This window comes from Musa acuminata, chromosome BXJ3-9 (assembly GCF_036884655.1).
Source record: "Musa acuminata AAA Group cultivar baxijiao chromosome BXJ3-9, Cavendish_Baxijiao_AAA, whole genome shotgun sequence".
In the NCBI taxonomy this organism is placed as follows: Eukaryota; Viridiplantae; Streptophyta; class Magnoliopsida; order Zingiberales; family Musaceae; genus Musa; species Musa acuminata.
This window is the reverse complement of record NC_088357.1, coordinates 46,667,105-46,681,456: the sequence shown is the minus strand read 5'-3', so window position 1 is coordinate 46,681,456 and position 14,352 is coordinate 46,667,105. Positions and strand designations below refer to the sequence as shown.

Sequence of the window (14,352 nt, the reverse complement as noted above, 5' to 3'; positions counted from 1 at the left end):
ATTCTACAGCATCATCATGTGGGCACTTATGAGTATTTTTTATCTTGATAGATTAATTTGGACCATTTATTGTATAACCGTTGGGAAGTCTATAATTTTAATTGCATTATTTGTCAATTATTTGCTGAAATGATTATTTGCAGATCTCAAGTTGAACGTTTCCTCAAACTCGTCTTCTCTTTTACATAATCTTAAGGGATCATAAAAGATTTTAAGAATATTAACATTTTGTACACTGATACATAAGGGTGTTGCATGATTTAGGTAAGACCAATTAAATTTTTTATATGATTATAAATAAAAAATGATATATATATATATATATATATATATATATATATATATATATATATATATATATATATATATATATATCAGTTGTGATATTTTGATCATAAACCCCCCAAATATTATATAGTACATAGGTCACTAGTGATAAATTCAAAACAAAACAAAAAGTACTCTTTGATAGTTGATTTAACCTAAGGTGGAAGCTCAAATCATACAGATGGAGTTACAGAATAGTTAATATTACATGAAAGTTCTTCTAACCAACTTGTTTCAGGCTAAATTTTTAGTATCAGTTAGATTCAAGACACAAGACAGGAACATAAATACAGTACTATCCAGTAGACAAAGGAGATAAAAAGTAAACTACTTCAGCAATATGGTCTTGATGCACACAAAATTATCCTACAAATTACTTGTGTTTATGCATCTGATCTTGACAACCCCTCACCATCCGAGGAAGTCAATGCTAATGTTGCAGTGGGAGGGAAAAAAAAAGGTGCAGTTGATAATTCAACACATGTCAAACATATTTGGTGCCTGCAATGGAGTGGATGGATTATTATGATGTGCATTAAATTCCTTTCCAGTATAGTTTTCTTTCTTTTTAATAAATGAACACATCTCTCTTTGTATTCATGTATATATATAGCAGCAGGCAAGTTTTCAGTTCATATTAAGAACAAAGACAACACACAGTATCCAAATTAACAAATACAAACATTTATCCCAAAAGCATGGGAAGAGTGCTTTCAGTTTGAAGATTCAAATTGTTATTCTAAGAACCTTAAACAATACACAAGAACAAGCAGCAGCACTCATATTCAATAACATATCTAGTCATGAAGATGCTTAAGAGTTCTAGGCAGTAGTGAGAGTGTTTGCTACATCAATGACGAATCGATATCTGACATCACCCTTGGCAAGTCTCACCATGGCAGTGTTGACATAGTCCATTCCGACAACCTCAACTTCTGCAGTTATGTTGTGCTTCCCGGCAAAATCTATCATTTCTTGGGTATCCTTCATTCCACCAACACTACCTCCAGCCAACATCCTCCCTCCTGACAATATCAAGAGAAAGATATCTGCAAACCATCTGATCCAGGCCACAAAAAAGTACTTTAGAAGCTGTTCTGTAAAAGGATAATAGATGCATACCCTGGATTAAGCAGAAGGATGGTAGCTCCAGTGGCTTGTTTGGTGCTCCCACCAGGATCATCCTTCCACGAGCCTTCAACAGGAAGAGCAAGGGTGCAATTGGATGAAAGGCAGAGACTGTATCAATGATGCCGTCCATAGTGCCAGTGGCAGCCTATGCCACCCAAAAACCATAAGAAAAAATTTGTAAGTTTGTAACTAAAAGAAGATACTTATCTATCCAATTTATTCCTGTGTTTATAATGCATTTTACCTTCATTTGGTCAGGATCACTGCTCACCAAAAATGAGTCAGCTCCTAAGTGCTGGATTGCTTCCTGTTCCTTGTTCCGCGATGTGCTAATCACCGTAACTTTCATACCATAAGCCTTGCCAAACTTCACAGCGACATGGCCAAGCCCACCAAGCCCTACGACTCCTAAGTGCTTTCCAGGCTCATTGAGACCAAAGTGTTTCATTGGGCTATATACTGTAACTCCGGCACACAACAATGGTGCAGTTTTTTCCAGGGGCAGGTTATCAGGAATATGTACTGCAAAATGCTCATTGACAACTATCATATCTGAGAATCCTCCATAGGTTGTTGCCCCATCATGGTAGACACCATTGGATGTTGTTATCATTTTGAAGCAATGGTTTTCATATTCCTCACTGCAACTTTCACAAGAACCACAAGAGCCGACCATGTAGCCAACACCAACTTTATCACCAACTTTGAACTTCTGGACATTGCGCCCAACATCAATGACAGTTCCCACGATCTCATGTCTGTGCAAAATAACAAATTCAGAAATCCTTGCAAGAGTCTATTACCAGAGCATATTCTTTAGAAGATCAGACTGGTCACCAATTGATTGAGAGCAAATGAAAACATCCAGTTTTGTGAGTGCATTGTTCAAAGAACATGTGTTAAAAATAGTATGAACAGAAACGCCCAATATGGGTGGTAAATCCATGTAGCATAGGCAGAATTATATGGTGCAAGAGCTTATCTATATTCTGCAGTTAACTACACAGAATATATCTGCACCATCCCAAATTTGTTAGGAGGTTATTTACTGAAACTGCAGAAACACAATAAATCACAGAAAGAAGTCCCATTTCCTTATTGAATGACATGATACAGAAAATGTTACATAAAGAACGTATTTCGTTACTGCTCTTAAGTAGGTGCACATTAAGCTAAGGTTTTATGCACTAAAAAGAAGGTTTCAAACCTTGTGGAAGGAGGAAAGCTGACATACAACCCTGCAACTAGGTAAGATATACTGTTTTGTTCCTGAACTTGACACCAGTGGTACAAATGATCAAAGCTTAGATCAATAGTTAGTGCACTAAATTCAATTCTGCAGCTGAATCTAGCAGATCAGATCTGAAATGCTTGGTGTCAAGACCAAAGAGTCGTACACACAAGGCATGAAAGAAGCAATACCAAACAATGGACCACTCGAATAAAAATTTGCTGGAATTGGAAATGCAAATGAAAAAAAAACACAGCTAAGTAAGATTTGTACCCTGGGACCACGGGGTACATGGCATTTCCCCAGTCATTCTCGATAGTGTGAAGGTCTGTATGGCATATTCCACAATACAAGATCTTTAAGGTAACATCATCATCCCCTGTGGCCCTAGAGAACAGCATAAGTCATATCATGTCATCACATCAGTACTATATAATTCATGAAACAGATTATTGTCCTCATGATCTTCACAATATTAAAGTATTTATTTTGATAATAAAAGCAGGGAATAGATTATTTTCAATCTAGATCTAGTTTTCTGGAGTGGATTCAATAAATCAATATATCGCAGTAGTTTAATTTTCATATTGTCTCTAACTGACCCTTTGCCAGAACATGTAAAGAGTCACATTTTCTGTGAAATATTTTGATTTATTGTAAATTTTCAAAACATAGATCTAAGAAACATAAGAATAGTTGGTGTTAGACTACTAACTTGTAACATTATTGTGAAGTCACTTCTATAAAAAGCTTTAGTTGTAACTTTGACAAGTTGCACAGAAGCTAAGAAACATGACCTAAAATTAATGAAATTTCGATTCAATGGTTAAACCCAAGGTATGCAATACTGTACCGTACCGATGTTTCGAGGTTGGCTCGTTACAGTACGGTACCGTGTACCGCTCGGTACACAAGGGCATACCGAGTGATACACCAGGGCGTCCTGAGTGGTTTTAAATATTTCTTCCTCTTACTATAGTACTGTAGCAATGCTACAGTGTAGAACTGTAGCACGTTCCGTCCAATGACAGACAGTCTGCGTACTGATATGCCGTCAGACCAGTACGTACCATCTGTACCGGATAGTGCTATTTGAAATTGCATACCATGATTAAACCCATCACTATTTGTACTGTTCTTAGTGCTGCTATTTCTTGAATTGGCCAGAGAGGTTACTTGATGTTGAAAATGCATTCTTAAATGATGTTTCAAAATAACCAATTTACAGTCACCAAGATTTGTGCACTTTTTATTTCCTAGTCAAGTTTGCCAGTTAAAGAAGGCATTGTGTGCTTTCAAGAAACCACCCAAGTCCGGGTTTCAAGAATTCATCAATTATCTATTTGCATCTGGTTTTCGATCCAATGTAATCAGTTCTGTTTCTTAATGCTGATAGGAGTAAGTTGTCAGTTCTTTAATTGTACATCAGCAAAAGAGTTTGCGATCAAAGATTGATTTATGCATATTTTCTTATAATGCATTGTTCTTATGTCAACACAAGTATGCAACAAATCTAACAACAGCACACATGGATGTTACTAAGATAATTAAGTCAATTTGATGGTTCACCATTGAATGATCCTAGAGATAATAGGAGCAACGTTGTTGCACTATCTCATATTTACGAGGCTTAATTTAGCTCGTTATATCAACCTGGTTTCTCAATTCATGCATCAACCCATATAAGTCAAATCTTCCTATGACAAAGTCCATTCTTCATTATTTTCAAGGCACTTTACACTATAATATTAACCTACATCTCAATTTCTTCTTCAAGCTTATTCTGATATTGGTAGAAAATTTCAGTGCTCCAAATCTGGATTTTGTATTATTCATGAGGCCAAATTTGTTGTCTTGGTCATGTAATGAAGAAGCTACGTGTTGCTTCTTCTAAAACTAAGTCCAAATATAGAACGGTGGCTCATGCATTCACTGATGTGATTTGGATAAAGGGATTGGGAGGAGAAATTTGAGTTTTCAAACCACAGGAAGTGCCAATGAACTTCGGTACCATCATCACAAAGAAATGGATATTCATTTTGTGTCAGAATAGGTGATTGCAGATAAGTCTAAGGTTCACTTTACACTCCATGAACAGTAGATTGCTGATGTGTTGTCCAAATTATTAGGGATTCTGCCCTCTTTCAAAAACTTAGACTGTCCTCAGTTTAATTATTAGGGATGTTAGACTATTAGCTTGAGGTAAACATCATTTTTAAGCAATATTGCACAAGGACATACTTGAAACTTTACCAAATGACATAAATGCACCTCCACCACATTCGGATCAGAGTTACCCCAAACTCTCATTTGAAAACATTCTGTGAGAAATAGGAAGATGGATAGAGTACTAAGAAAGGGGAACCCATTGTACTGGTTTCACTTGTCAATAACTGTTGAAGATTTGAAAGGGATAATTCACAAGTTTCCACCTCATTTACGATGAAATTCTTGCTTGTGACTTCTAATTGTCAAGATTATTCTTGATAAAAGATTTCCATTTCACCTATAGAACAAGAAGATCTAACATTCAGTTAAACTAACTATCATCGGGAAACTAGTTCACAGCAACCTCTATAAAGGATGAGAAAACAGAGATGTAGAAACAGGGCAAAAACACCCAATGAAACGAACAATCATGATTTCTAGGCTCTACAAAAAGCGGATACTTGACACATCTAGTAGGACCAACCTTTGAAGGACAACTGACATAAACAAGGGAAGAGGTTCTAGTTAGGATGACGATGATGATGATGTTCTACATCAAAGTTTGACCTAACTCTTGCTCCAACCCCCACACCACCGACACAAAATCGATATTCCAGACCAGGCTTGGGGGTGATCCTAAGACAGCAGTAGCTACTGGTGAGCCAGGTTCAGGTTCAGGAACAAGTCGAGGGATCCTGTCCTTATCAAGTTCATATTTTGCAGCAAGCCGTTCTTTTTTTTGTGGGATAGGTTTCAAGAAACCTCCAAAATGTATCATCCTTCCATAAATCAAAACAGAACGCAGCCTCTACAAGACAATACAAGGTGAGGAAGAAGCATGTGAAAAGCACTTTGGTTCTATTTCAACAGTACCCAGAATACTCGATCGACAAGAGAAAAGAGAGTACCTTCTCGAGAAAGAGAAGGGAGCGAGGACTCTGGATGCGTCCCTGGCGGCCCATCCAAAGGCTACCTGTGGCTGCTTCTCCATCTCCAATTGTCGTTCGGTGTATTGGAGGAGCTGAGGCAGCATCTACTTGTAGGTGGGCAGTGGGTCAACAGTCGCCCTATTCAATAGGAAGGTTGATTTCTTTATGGATATATGTCACGTTACATGAACTCAATTATTAAGATTGAAATCTATAAAACAAACATGATGGCCGGTGAGGGTCAGTGTAGATGATCTCAGCAACACAAACAAAAAGATTTGTTTCTGTCATCTCAATGAGCATAGGCACTCGAAATTACTTGTGTTGAAGCTTTGATTCTCCTGCTTAGCTTGTGTTCATTCATCAACAATATTAGAATCAACAAGCAAAGAACTCTAAAAGAGGGAAGAAATCTATTCATCATCAAATCCGTTTGTATGATCAAACAGAATATTAAGTTCCCAGTGAGTGATGTACGAATTTAATGTGAATGTATGCATATACACACATTAGTTGCATTGATCATTCTCGACGGCACACAAAAGATATTTTGAGTGGGGCATGAGCATCCAAAATATTTCGTTGTCAAACGATACCAATTGTCTTCTAATCATGCTTTTCTTTATCGTATGATGGGACAATTCTTATCTTATCCTGTGATGAGACAAACTGATTACGATATCAATTAGGTCCGTCAAATCTTTAAAGGTATTTTTTACGATTACATCTAAATCGAATAATTTCACGTGTACCTTAGAGTCAATTATATCCAAAAACTTGGGTAAAATTAAAAGTGACTAATTAGTCACTCGATTAATACTATATTTTTATTGATTTAAAAATATAGATTAATCCAAACCTATATTTGTATCATAGATTTACAAAAAACTTTATTCATAAGAGGAAAATCAAGCTATTCATATCAGATTGAATCAAAAAAAAAAAAAAAAAAATCCAAACTCGATTGCATTTATTATCTTTGCAAAATTGATCAATCACTTTATGATTTTATTCCCTTCATAAAAAATAAAAAAACATAAGATACGTTGAAACTTTTAAATCCTAAATTGTTGGGCATCCTTTGGTTGATAACTACTACCTAACAGAAAAAAAACAATAAAAAAAACAATCTTTAATTTTCATAACATTCGAAAAGAATTATTATATATATTATGATCCTAAAAATTATTATAATTTAATTTAAACCATCCCATATCTATCTCAGTTTTCCCATTTAATACACTTGCGACATCCATCTGAATGTTCCCATACAAATTCTCTTGCGACATATCCCAATCAACACAATCAAAACACTTTAGCGTCTACAGGAGTTGATACCATTAAACCAACACTAATAATTTCTGACATCGATTTGATTTACTCGTGGTCTTCTTCGATGCATCAGAGCTTGCTGGAGACGGCGATCGTCCTCGGCTTCGGCTTGGGCGGGATCGGCTCTTTGGGGACGACAACGGTGAGGACGCCGTTCTCGACGTGCGCCTTGATCTGATCCGCCCTCACGTTATCCGGCAGAGCAATCTGCCGTGAGAAGCTCCCTCTCCCCCTCTCCGCCACGTGCCACACCACCTCCTTGAGCTGCTGCTCCTCCTTCGCGGCCGTCGCTGATGAGCCCTCCGACCTGATGCTGATGACGTTCCCTTCCTCCAGCTGCACCTCCACGTCGTCTCTCCCAGAACCTGAGCCCCCAAGTTCCAGGATGCACTGATTCCAAACCCTAGAAGAAATCATCCAAGGGAAAAAGACGAAGAGGAAAGAATCGGTACCTGGGACGTCGATCTTGAAGATGTGGGAGGAAGGCGTCTCGAGCCAGTCCATGGCGGCGGGGGCGGAGGGTGATCCGGACCAGACGAAAGGGCTCCAGAAAAAGCGGCGGAATGGATCACCAAAGAAGGTGGAGTCCGCCATATGCCTTCTTCTTTCTTCTCTTCTTTTCTCTTCGAGGATCGGATTGGGCTTTTCACATCGGCGTTAAACGGGACGGTTTCGTGTCATAAAGGGCCGGGGAGGAAGAGGATTCCAGAGAAGAGGAGGGTAGAAGCTTCCGGATTCGCGAATCCAGATCCAACGAGATCGACCGAGGAACGCGGACTGATCACGCAAGGTTTGAGCCGTGGTGCGAACCATTAGCGTCATCATCAACCGTCTTGTTAATCGAACAACAGTGACTCAGTTGCAATATTAATGTCGCAGGAAATGCTTTCAATTTGTTATAATATTTTGTTGAACGCAAATATATTATGTTTATGGAAAGGGAGATTAGCAACGCTACTCGGTTCGACAATTTTGCCATACAATATAGAAATCCTTTTTCAAAAGTTTTGTATTTCTTTATTTTAATTCTAATGATAATAAATTTATCAATTATTAATGTTCTCAGAGGTAGGGATTATTGTTTCATTTGTTTTCCCTGGCTTGTTTTGTTTATTAATTATTTATTAATTTTAATATATCTTATTTTGAGAATTGTATATTTAAAATATATCGTGTATATATATATATATATATATATATATTATTATTAAGAGTAGATTACACCCCTCCTTTTTTTTTAGTTTCAAAACCTTCAGTAGAAAATTTATAGTTGTGATCAAATGAAAATGTTACTTGCACAAGAACATTAGCTCTTATATTATAGTTAACTCTGACAACAACAAGGTCAATCACTGGGAAATATATTAATGATTAATCGATATCCGACACATAATCATCATATAAAGTTATAATAAAAGTAAAAGATTCAGATAACTCTCCACCTATCTACCTACGTGGATAAAATTTTAAGGTCGATCGTTCTAGGTTGCCTCTCCCCTATTGTTCATGTAGATAAAACGTTAAGAGGATGACATTAAGACAATTAATAAATTATCTCATTCAAGGATAGGTATAAAAGTTAATCTTGGCGTTACACCAGAGGGCTATTTTTTAAGAAACACTTATACGAGACCTTGATCACTAACTTGAGTGTTAGATAAATCGAGTCAAAAATTTTCCCTTAACATCAATTTTACTATAGATGGCGCCTTGGGAGCTCGACACTTCTACCTTGAAGCCACCTCGATCACCACCTCGAATACTCCTACACCCTCAAGTTTGGATCATGCTAGGTTGACTTAACATCAATGATGATTTTTTCTAATATTTTTTGTGCTAGAAGGGCCTGATGTCGCATGAACATCCACTTGTCAATCCTCTTAACAAACACTCTAACGAGGAAGCCTTGCCTATAAGAGATATTATTTTTTTACTCAAGGGGGTAGTTGTCATCCTTCACTCACGTGGACGTGTTCACTTCGATGTAAACGTTATTGCGGTATTGGCGTCTATTCAATTACCTAAACCTTTCACCCCCATGGACGACCTCATCCAATAGGTGCAGACGCTAACAGACATGATGCAAACTATCGCCCTACTCTTGCCTCAATTAGCCCAACAAACAATACTATCATTTTAATTACGATCAATACTTCAACTTTCACTAGCACCGATGGATCCACCCATCCAATGCGGTACTGGCATCTAAGGATCGTTTAAGGCTCATGAAATTCAATGTATTGCTACACCATAACATTACTTTACCTGAATCTGAGTCTCAGTTAACAAATTCGATGGATGACTCCTTGATGATCCAATTGCAACAAATGAACCAATGCCCAGAAGAGATGCAACGAGATTTCCAATAATGTGCAAGAGAAAATTTAATCAATCTCACCTTGGGTCAGTCCTTATTCACTCGTAACATCTAGAAGGATTTAATCCTGATGAACTTTCGCCTTCCATCACTGATTGCCTTTGACAATAGTACTAACCTAATAGAGCATATTATCGCCTTTCACACTCAAATGTCACTGTATAGCATCTCAAATGTCCTTTATGTGTTATACTTTTCTAACAACACTAAGAGACTCAATAAAATAGTATACTTGCTTAAAGTTGCTCTCGGTTAGCTCTTTTGCTTAGCTTGCAAAAGGAGTCTGAGCTCTACTTCTTTGGCTTCAATTCTTCTCAGACTCAATCAAGAGGAGAAAGAAATACTCTCTAATTTCTTTACTCAATTCACTAATGAGATATGAGGCATGTAAGAAACCCATATATCACTTGTGATATAGGCTTTCATGATAGGTCTCAAGCCCTCTTACTTTTTATGGTCGTTGGTGGAGATACCACCAGTGATGATACCCGAAGTGCTCCAAAGGGCCAACTAATATATTGTCACAGAGGTAATGGTCTCAAGTAAGTACAAGGAGATGCACAAAAAGCCGAGATAAAAGCGAATCAGCCATGACCCCGAGGTCACTATAGTGAAGAAGAAATTATCGACCCATGCTGCCTCGCTTGAGGTCCAAGTCGACTCCCTTGAACATGATTGGAACTAAAGTCTTTTTATAGATAAATAAAAAATGGTTCTTGAAAGACCCTCAACCGATAAAAACACCACTAGAGAGGAGGGATAAATCCAAATACTACCTCTTCTACCATTATTATAGACACAACACGGAGGACTATCATGATTTAAAGAAGCAAATTGAAGAACTCATTCGTTGGGAACACATTGGAAGATTCGTCCTAAAGCATCAGAAACCTTAACTCTGACGATATGTGCCAATAGAGAGGTAGATCAATATCATCATCGATGGACCTAACTTGGGAAGAGATAGCTCCTAAGTCACAAAATCTATGCTTGAGCTATTATCGAAAAGTGCTTAAGGTCAAAAGATGACTCAAAAATAACCTTTAAGAAAAAAGATACTGAGTATCTTGACTAAAACTATGATGATGCCTTAGTAGTCTCCGTGAAGATGATTAATGCTTGAGTAAAAAGGGTCATGATTGACATAGATAATTTTGCTGATATCCTCTACTTTGACGCTTTTCAAAAACTTGGACTCTCGACTAATGATCTCACCCCTATAACTCTTCGTTAATATGTTTCATTGGCAATTGTATCTCCCCTCTTAGGACTATGAGCATGTATGTTACATTTGGGAATAAGATCTGCTCCAAAATGATGATGACCAAATTCATAATGATCGATATTCCCTTGACATACAATACGTTCATAGGTCAACCCATGACCTATCACATGATGAAATTTTTAATAAAGACTAACATCAGAGAACTAAGAAACAATCTTAAGGAGTCTACTATCTAATGATGGTCTCCTTATTGAAGGAGGCTCGGCTTGAGGCATCACCGATGGACCCTCAAAATTTTGCCAAATCTATTTTACATTCGAAGCCGATGGAGTCACTAATTGAGGTACCTTTGGACAAGACCTATCTTGATTATGTTGTTAAGGTCCAGAGAATACTTCCTGAGGATAAGCAAGTGCACCATATCAATTTATCAAAGAGAATGCTAAGATATTTGCATGGTTATTAAGAGATATACTAGGAATCGACACAGATGTGGTATAGTATCACTTAAACATCTCCCTGAGGCTTGACCTATGAAGCAAAAGCCTCGTACGTTTGCTCCTGATCGTTAGTAGGCGATTAGAGATGAAGTAGACAAACGGTTAGAAACAGAAATTATTATCGAGATATAGTATTCCCGATTAAAAAATTAATATCTCTCCTCCCAATGGATCACTAGCGTTACAAACAGAGAAGATTATCAAGAAAAATCAGCCACCTGCAAAGCAACAATGACATCATTGCATGACACTCGATCATAAGGTTTTCTTTTTTTATATCTAACTTAAAAATAACAAAAGGGTCAATTGACCTAAAATATTAGTTATATCATTTGTTACCCATTACAAAACTTGTTTGTACAATAGTGCAATGCGCATCTCAAGATTTTGACGAGTGTAACCTTACATTAAGAATGATTAGAAAGTGTCTTAAAGCCTTTGTTTAAGGTGCATGCCTTGGGTGTGATTAGGACGTGATTATATAGGGTATTAGGGTGTATCAAGTGTGTCACCTTTTCTTTGTTTTGGACACCTTTAGGAAACACAGATGCTTTGGCCACGAAGGCCACATCAAATGTTTCAGATCCTTTGCCTACTTTCACCATATCGAGCATAAATGCTACATCAAATATGTTATATAATCTTTTTACTTTGCCTAGTTATGATAAGCTGAATGCGAAGAGAGGTTTTCGTTATGAAGGTCATCTCGAGTGCAGCAGCCAACGTAGGCAACCAGCTTGCCTACGGAGGAGCAGCCGACTCGTAGAGACAATCGACTTTGAGAGAACGACCGCCTTGAGAAAGCAACCAGCTTGATAGCGTGATCGTCTTGAGGAAGTGGTATTCTAGCAGTGCAACTATGTTGATCTCATAATAGTCTCGAAGAAATGGTCGACCTGTGGGTGCCAATTGATTCATGCTTAATGAAAGAAGACAAGACCGGCATAATACAACTAGAAATTTGAAGATGGTATTGAGTTAATCTTCTCATCACTTGCGGATCTTGCTGTTAAAGTTTGAGTGACCAAAAGTAGAACACGGCTCCCATTCAAAAGCCAAATGAGTAAAGCTTGAGTGACCAAAAGTAAACGAGGCTTCTTCTTTTCCTTTATTACTTTGCTTTGTTGGTTCCTTTTTGGAACAGAGGTATGTTATAAGGCCTGGAGAAGGCACTACAATAATAATAATAAAGTTAATGGCTAGTTGGCCATCAAAAGGCACCAATGGCCAAACTGGTCACTGCAAGATGATAGATTGTGAGTTAAGTCAGATGTTAGAGGGAGAGGGAAGAATGGATTAATGGGAGAGATCTTATGAGAGAACAAACATTGTTCATTGGTTTATTATCACTGAGTACATACAAACCTATGTATATAGAGACATGCAGACACCACACCCAAAACAACATAAAACATGAAATGTTTTATGTGACAGAAGCCTATTCATCAAACCGTCATCATCGACACAAACCTACACACAGCCCAAAGTGGCAACACTGAGAAGGCACAAGAAAGCGATGACGGACCAGCGACGACCACCGGAAGGCCGATTCCCGTGATGGTGACCCGACGTATCGGCCGCATCGGACCAGTAGCGGACGTAGCACTTCCCGAGGTAAGCATCTCCGGCGTCGGCGACGCCACAGATGTCCTTGAGCTGCGCCACCGCAGCCGCCACGCAGCCGCCGCAGTCGTTCGGGCTCTGGTCCCCGACGCACTGCGCCAGGCCCCGCACGCTCCCGCCTGTGCCCAACCGGTAGTTACCTCCCCCTGACGCGAGGCCGGACAGGGCGGTGTCGCGCATGACGAGGAGGTCGGAGCTGTGCTCGTCAGGCGCGACGGATCCGCACTTATTGTAGAGGAGAGTGGTGTCGGGCTTGCCGAGGAAGGGTTCGTCCCCGAACCGGAAGAAGCAACCTTTGAGCTGGACGGTAGCGCCGGTGGAGGAGGGACAGAGGGAGGAGAGCTGGACGAGGGCGGAGCGGACGCAGGAGGCGCAGACGGAGTTGGGAAGGTCCGTGCGGCACTGAAAGAGGCCGTAGGCAGGGCTGGTGGCGGAGGCAGCGGAGGAGGTGAAGCTGTCGTAGGAGGATAAGGCGGCGGCGTTGGCGAGCGACGTCAAAAGAGAGTCTACGTTGGACTGGTAGGGAGAGCCGGAGACGGACTTCGTCTGCGAGCAGCCGACGTAGACGAAGGCGGTGTAGTCGTCGGAAGAAGCCATAGCCATCGAGCAACGAAGGGAGAAGAGAAGAAAGAGGAGAAGGAAGAGTTCGTGCGTGTCCTTCATACGGTATCTATTTCCCTTTCTTCTCGTCGTATTCGTTGGGCGCTTGGGGAAGGAAGGGAGTGGGGTGCTTCTTTGAGCGGAAGAGGAGCGGAACTTAACTGCGCTGAGGAGTATGCTTGGCAGCGAAGGTGGGATTGCGGGAGAAGGCATGGGTTGTGCGATTGGGCCGGCCAAGCACTTTACTGGTACGAAAAAGACATGGAATCTGCGAAGACTGTTCGTCTCTCTCAATCTTCGAGTTTTTACTTGCTTCCAAAAATCTAAGACGGTAACATTCGAGTCCTCTCGGCTTTGATTACCGGAATCGTAGTCCACCTCAAAAGATTCTTAAAAGGACAGTAACACCATAGATTATGTTGTCATGGCAACGCATCCCATCTTTTGATATGACCAAAGCTTAAAGTCTATGAACGAACTCAATTGCAAGTAACTCGATGTTAACTCGTTAAACAATTATTTAAACGTTTGATTCAGCTCATTTAGGATTGTGAATTGGGCTTATAAACAATCTCGTTAATAAGTTTTTCATGATTAGTTAATGAAGATATTAGTAGTTAGTTTATCGTAAAATCCTGAGTTAATAAAGTTTGAATCCGACTTTCGCCCCTTATTTTTTAAATAAATAAATAAAAATAAAATATATTTTAGATTTAAAATTTATTTTGACAATTTGATAATAGAAGATAATATAAATTCAAATCTAAATTAATTCACTAATGGTTTGATTTTGAATGTTATAAATGGTTTTGGTTTAGGATTACTCTCTTTTGGTTCGATTAATCGATTTGAATAAAACTAAACTTATT

At 38.9% G+C, this 14,352-nt stretch overlaps 3 protein-coding genes across 4 annotated transcripts; all 3 read right to left on the bottom strand.

Annotated features, from left to right (window-relative positions):
• Positions 1 to 933: 933 nt before the first annotated feature.
• On the bottom strand, positions 934 to 6,272 carry CAD1 (probable mannitol dehydrogenase). 2 transcript variants are annotated; one of them, XM_009420847.3, is made up of 6 exons: positions 6,146 to 6,272; positions 5,806 to 5,964; positions 2,963 to 3,076; positions 1,703 to 2,216; positions 1,450 to 1,603; positions 934 to 1,352 (listed from the first exon to the last, which is right to left on the bottom strand). In XM_009420847.3, the coding sequence occupies exons 2-6, from the start codon at positions 5,928 to 5,930 to the stop codon at positions 1,150 to 1,152; spliced, it is 1,110 nt and encodes a 369-aa protein (XP_009419122.2). In that variant the 5' UTR covers positions 5,931 to 5,964; positions 6,146 to 6,272; the 3' UTR covers positions 934 to 1,149. The 2 variants fall into 2 exon arrangements, with proteins under 2 accessions (XP_009419122.2, XP_018673792.2); XM_018818247.2 differs by lacking the exons at positions 2,963 to 3,076; positions 6,146 to 6,272 and having other exon boundaries at positions 5,806 to 5,954.
• A 701-nt stretch (positions 6,273 to 6,973) lies between these two features.
• Positions 6,974 to 8,017, bottom strand: LOC103999180 (16.0 kDa heat shock protein, peroxisomal). Its single transcript, XM_009420846.3, has 2 exons — positions 7,611 to 8,017; positions 6,974 to 7,523 (listed from the first exon to the last, which is right to left on the bottom strand). Exons 1-2 carry the CDS (start codon positions 7,750 to 7,752, stop codon positions 7,228 to 7,230), a joined length of 438 nt encoding a protein of 145 aa, XP_009419121.2. The 5' UTR covers positions 7,753 to 8,017; the 3' UTR covers positions 6,974 to 7,227.
• Positions 8,018 to 12,545: 4,528 nt separating this feature from the next.
• Positions 12,546 to 13,698, bottom strand: LOC135650128 (plasmodesmata-located protein 8-like). The gene has a single exon (XM_065169291.1). The coding sequence runs from the start codon at positions 13,694 to 13,696 to the stop codon at positions 12,731 to 12,733; it is 966 nt and encodes a 321-aa protein (XP_065025363.1). The 5' UTR covers positions 13,697 to 13,698; the 3' UTR covers positions 12,546 to 12,730.
• Positions 13,699 to 14,352: the final 654 nt, after the last annotated feature.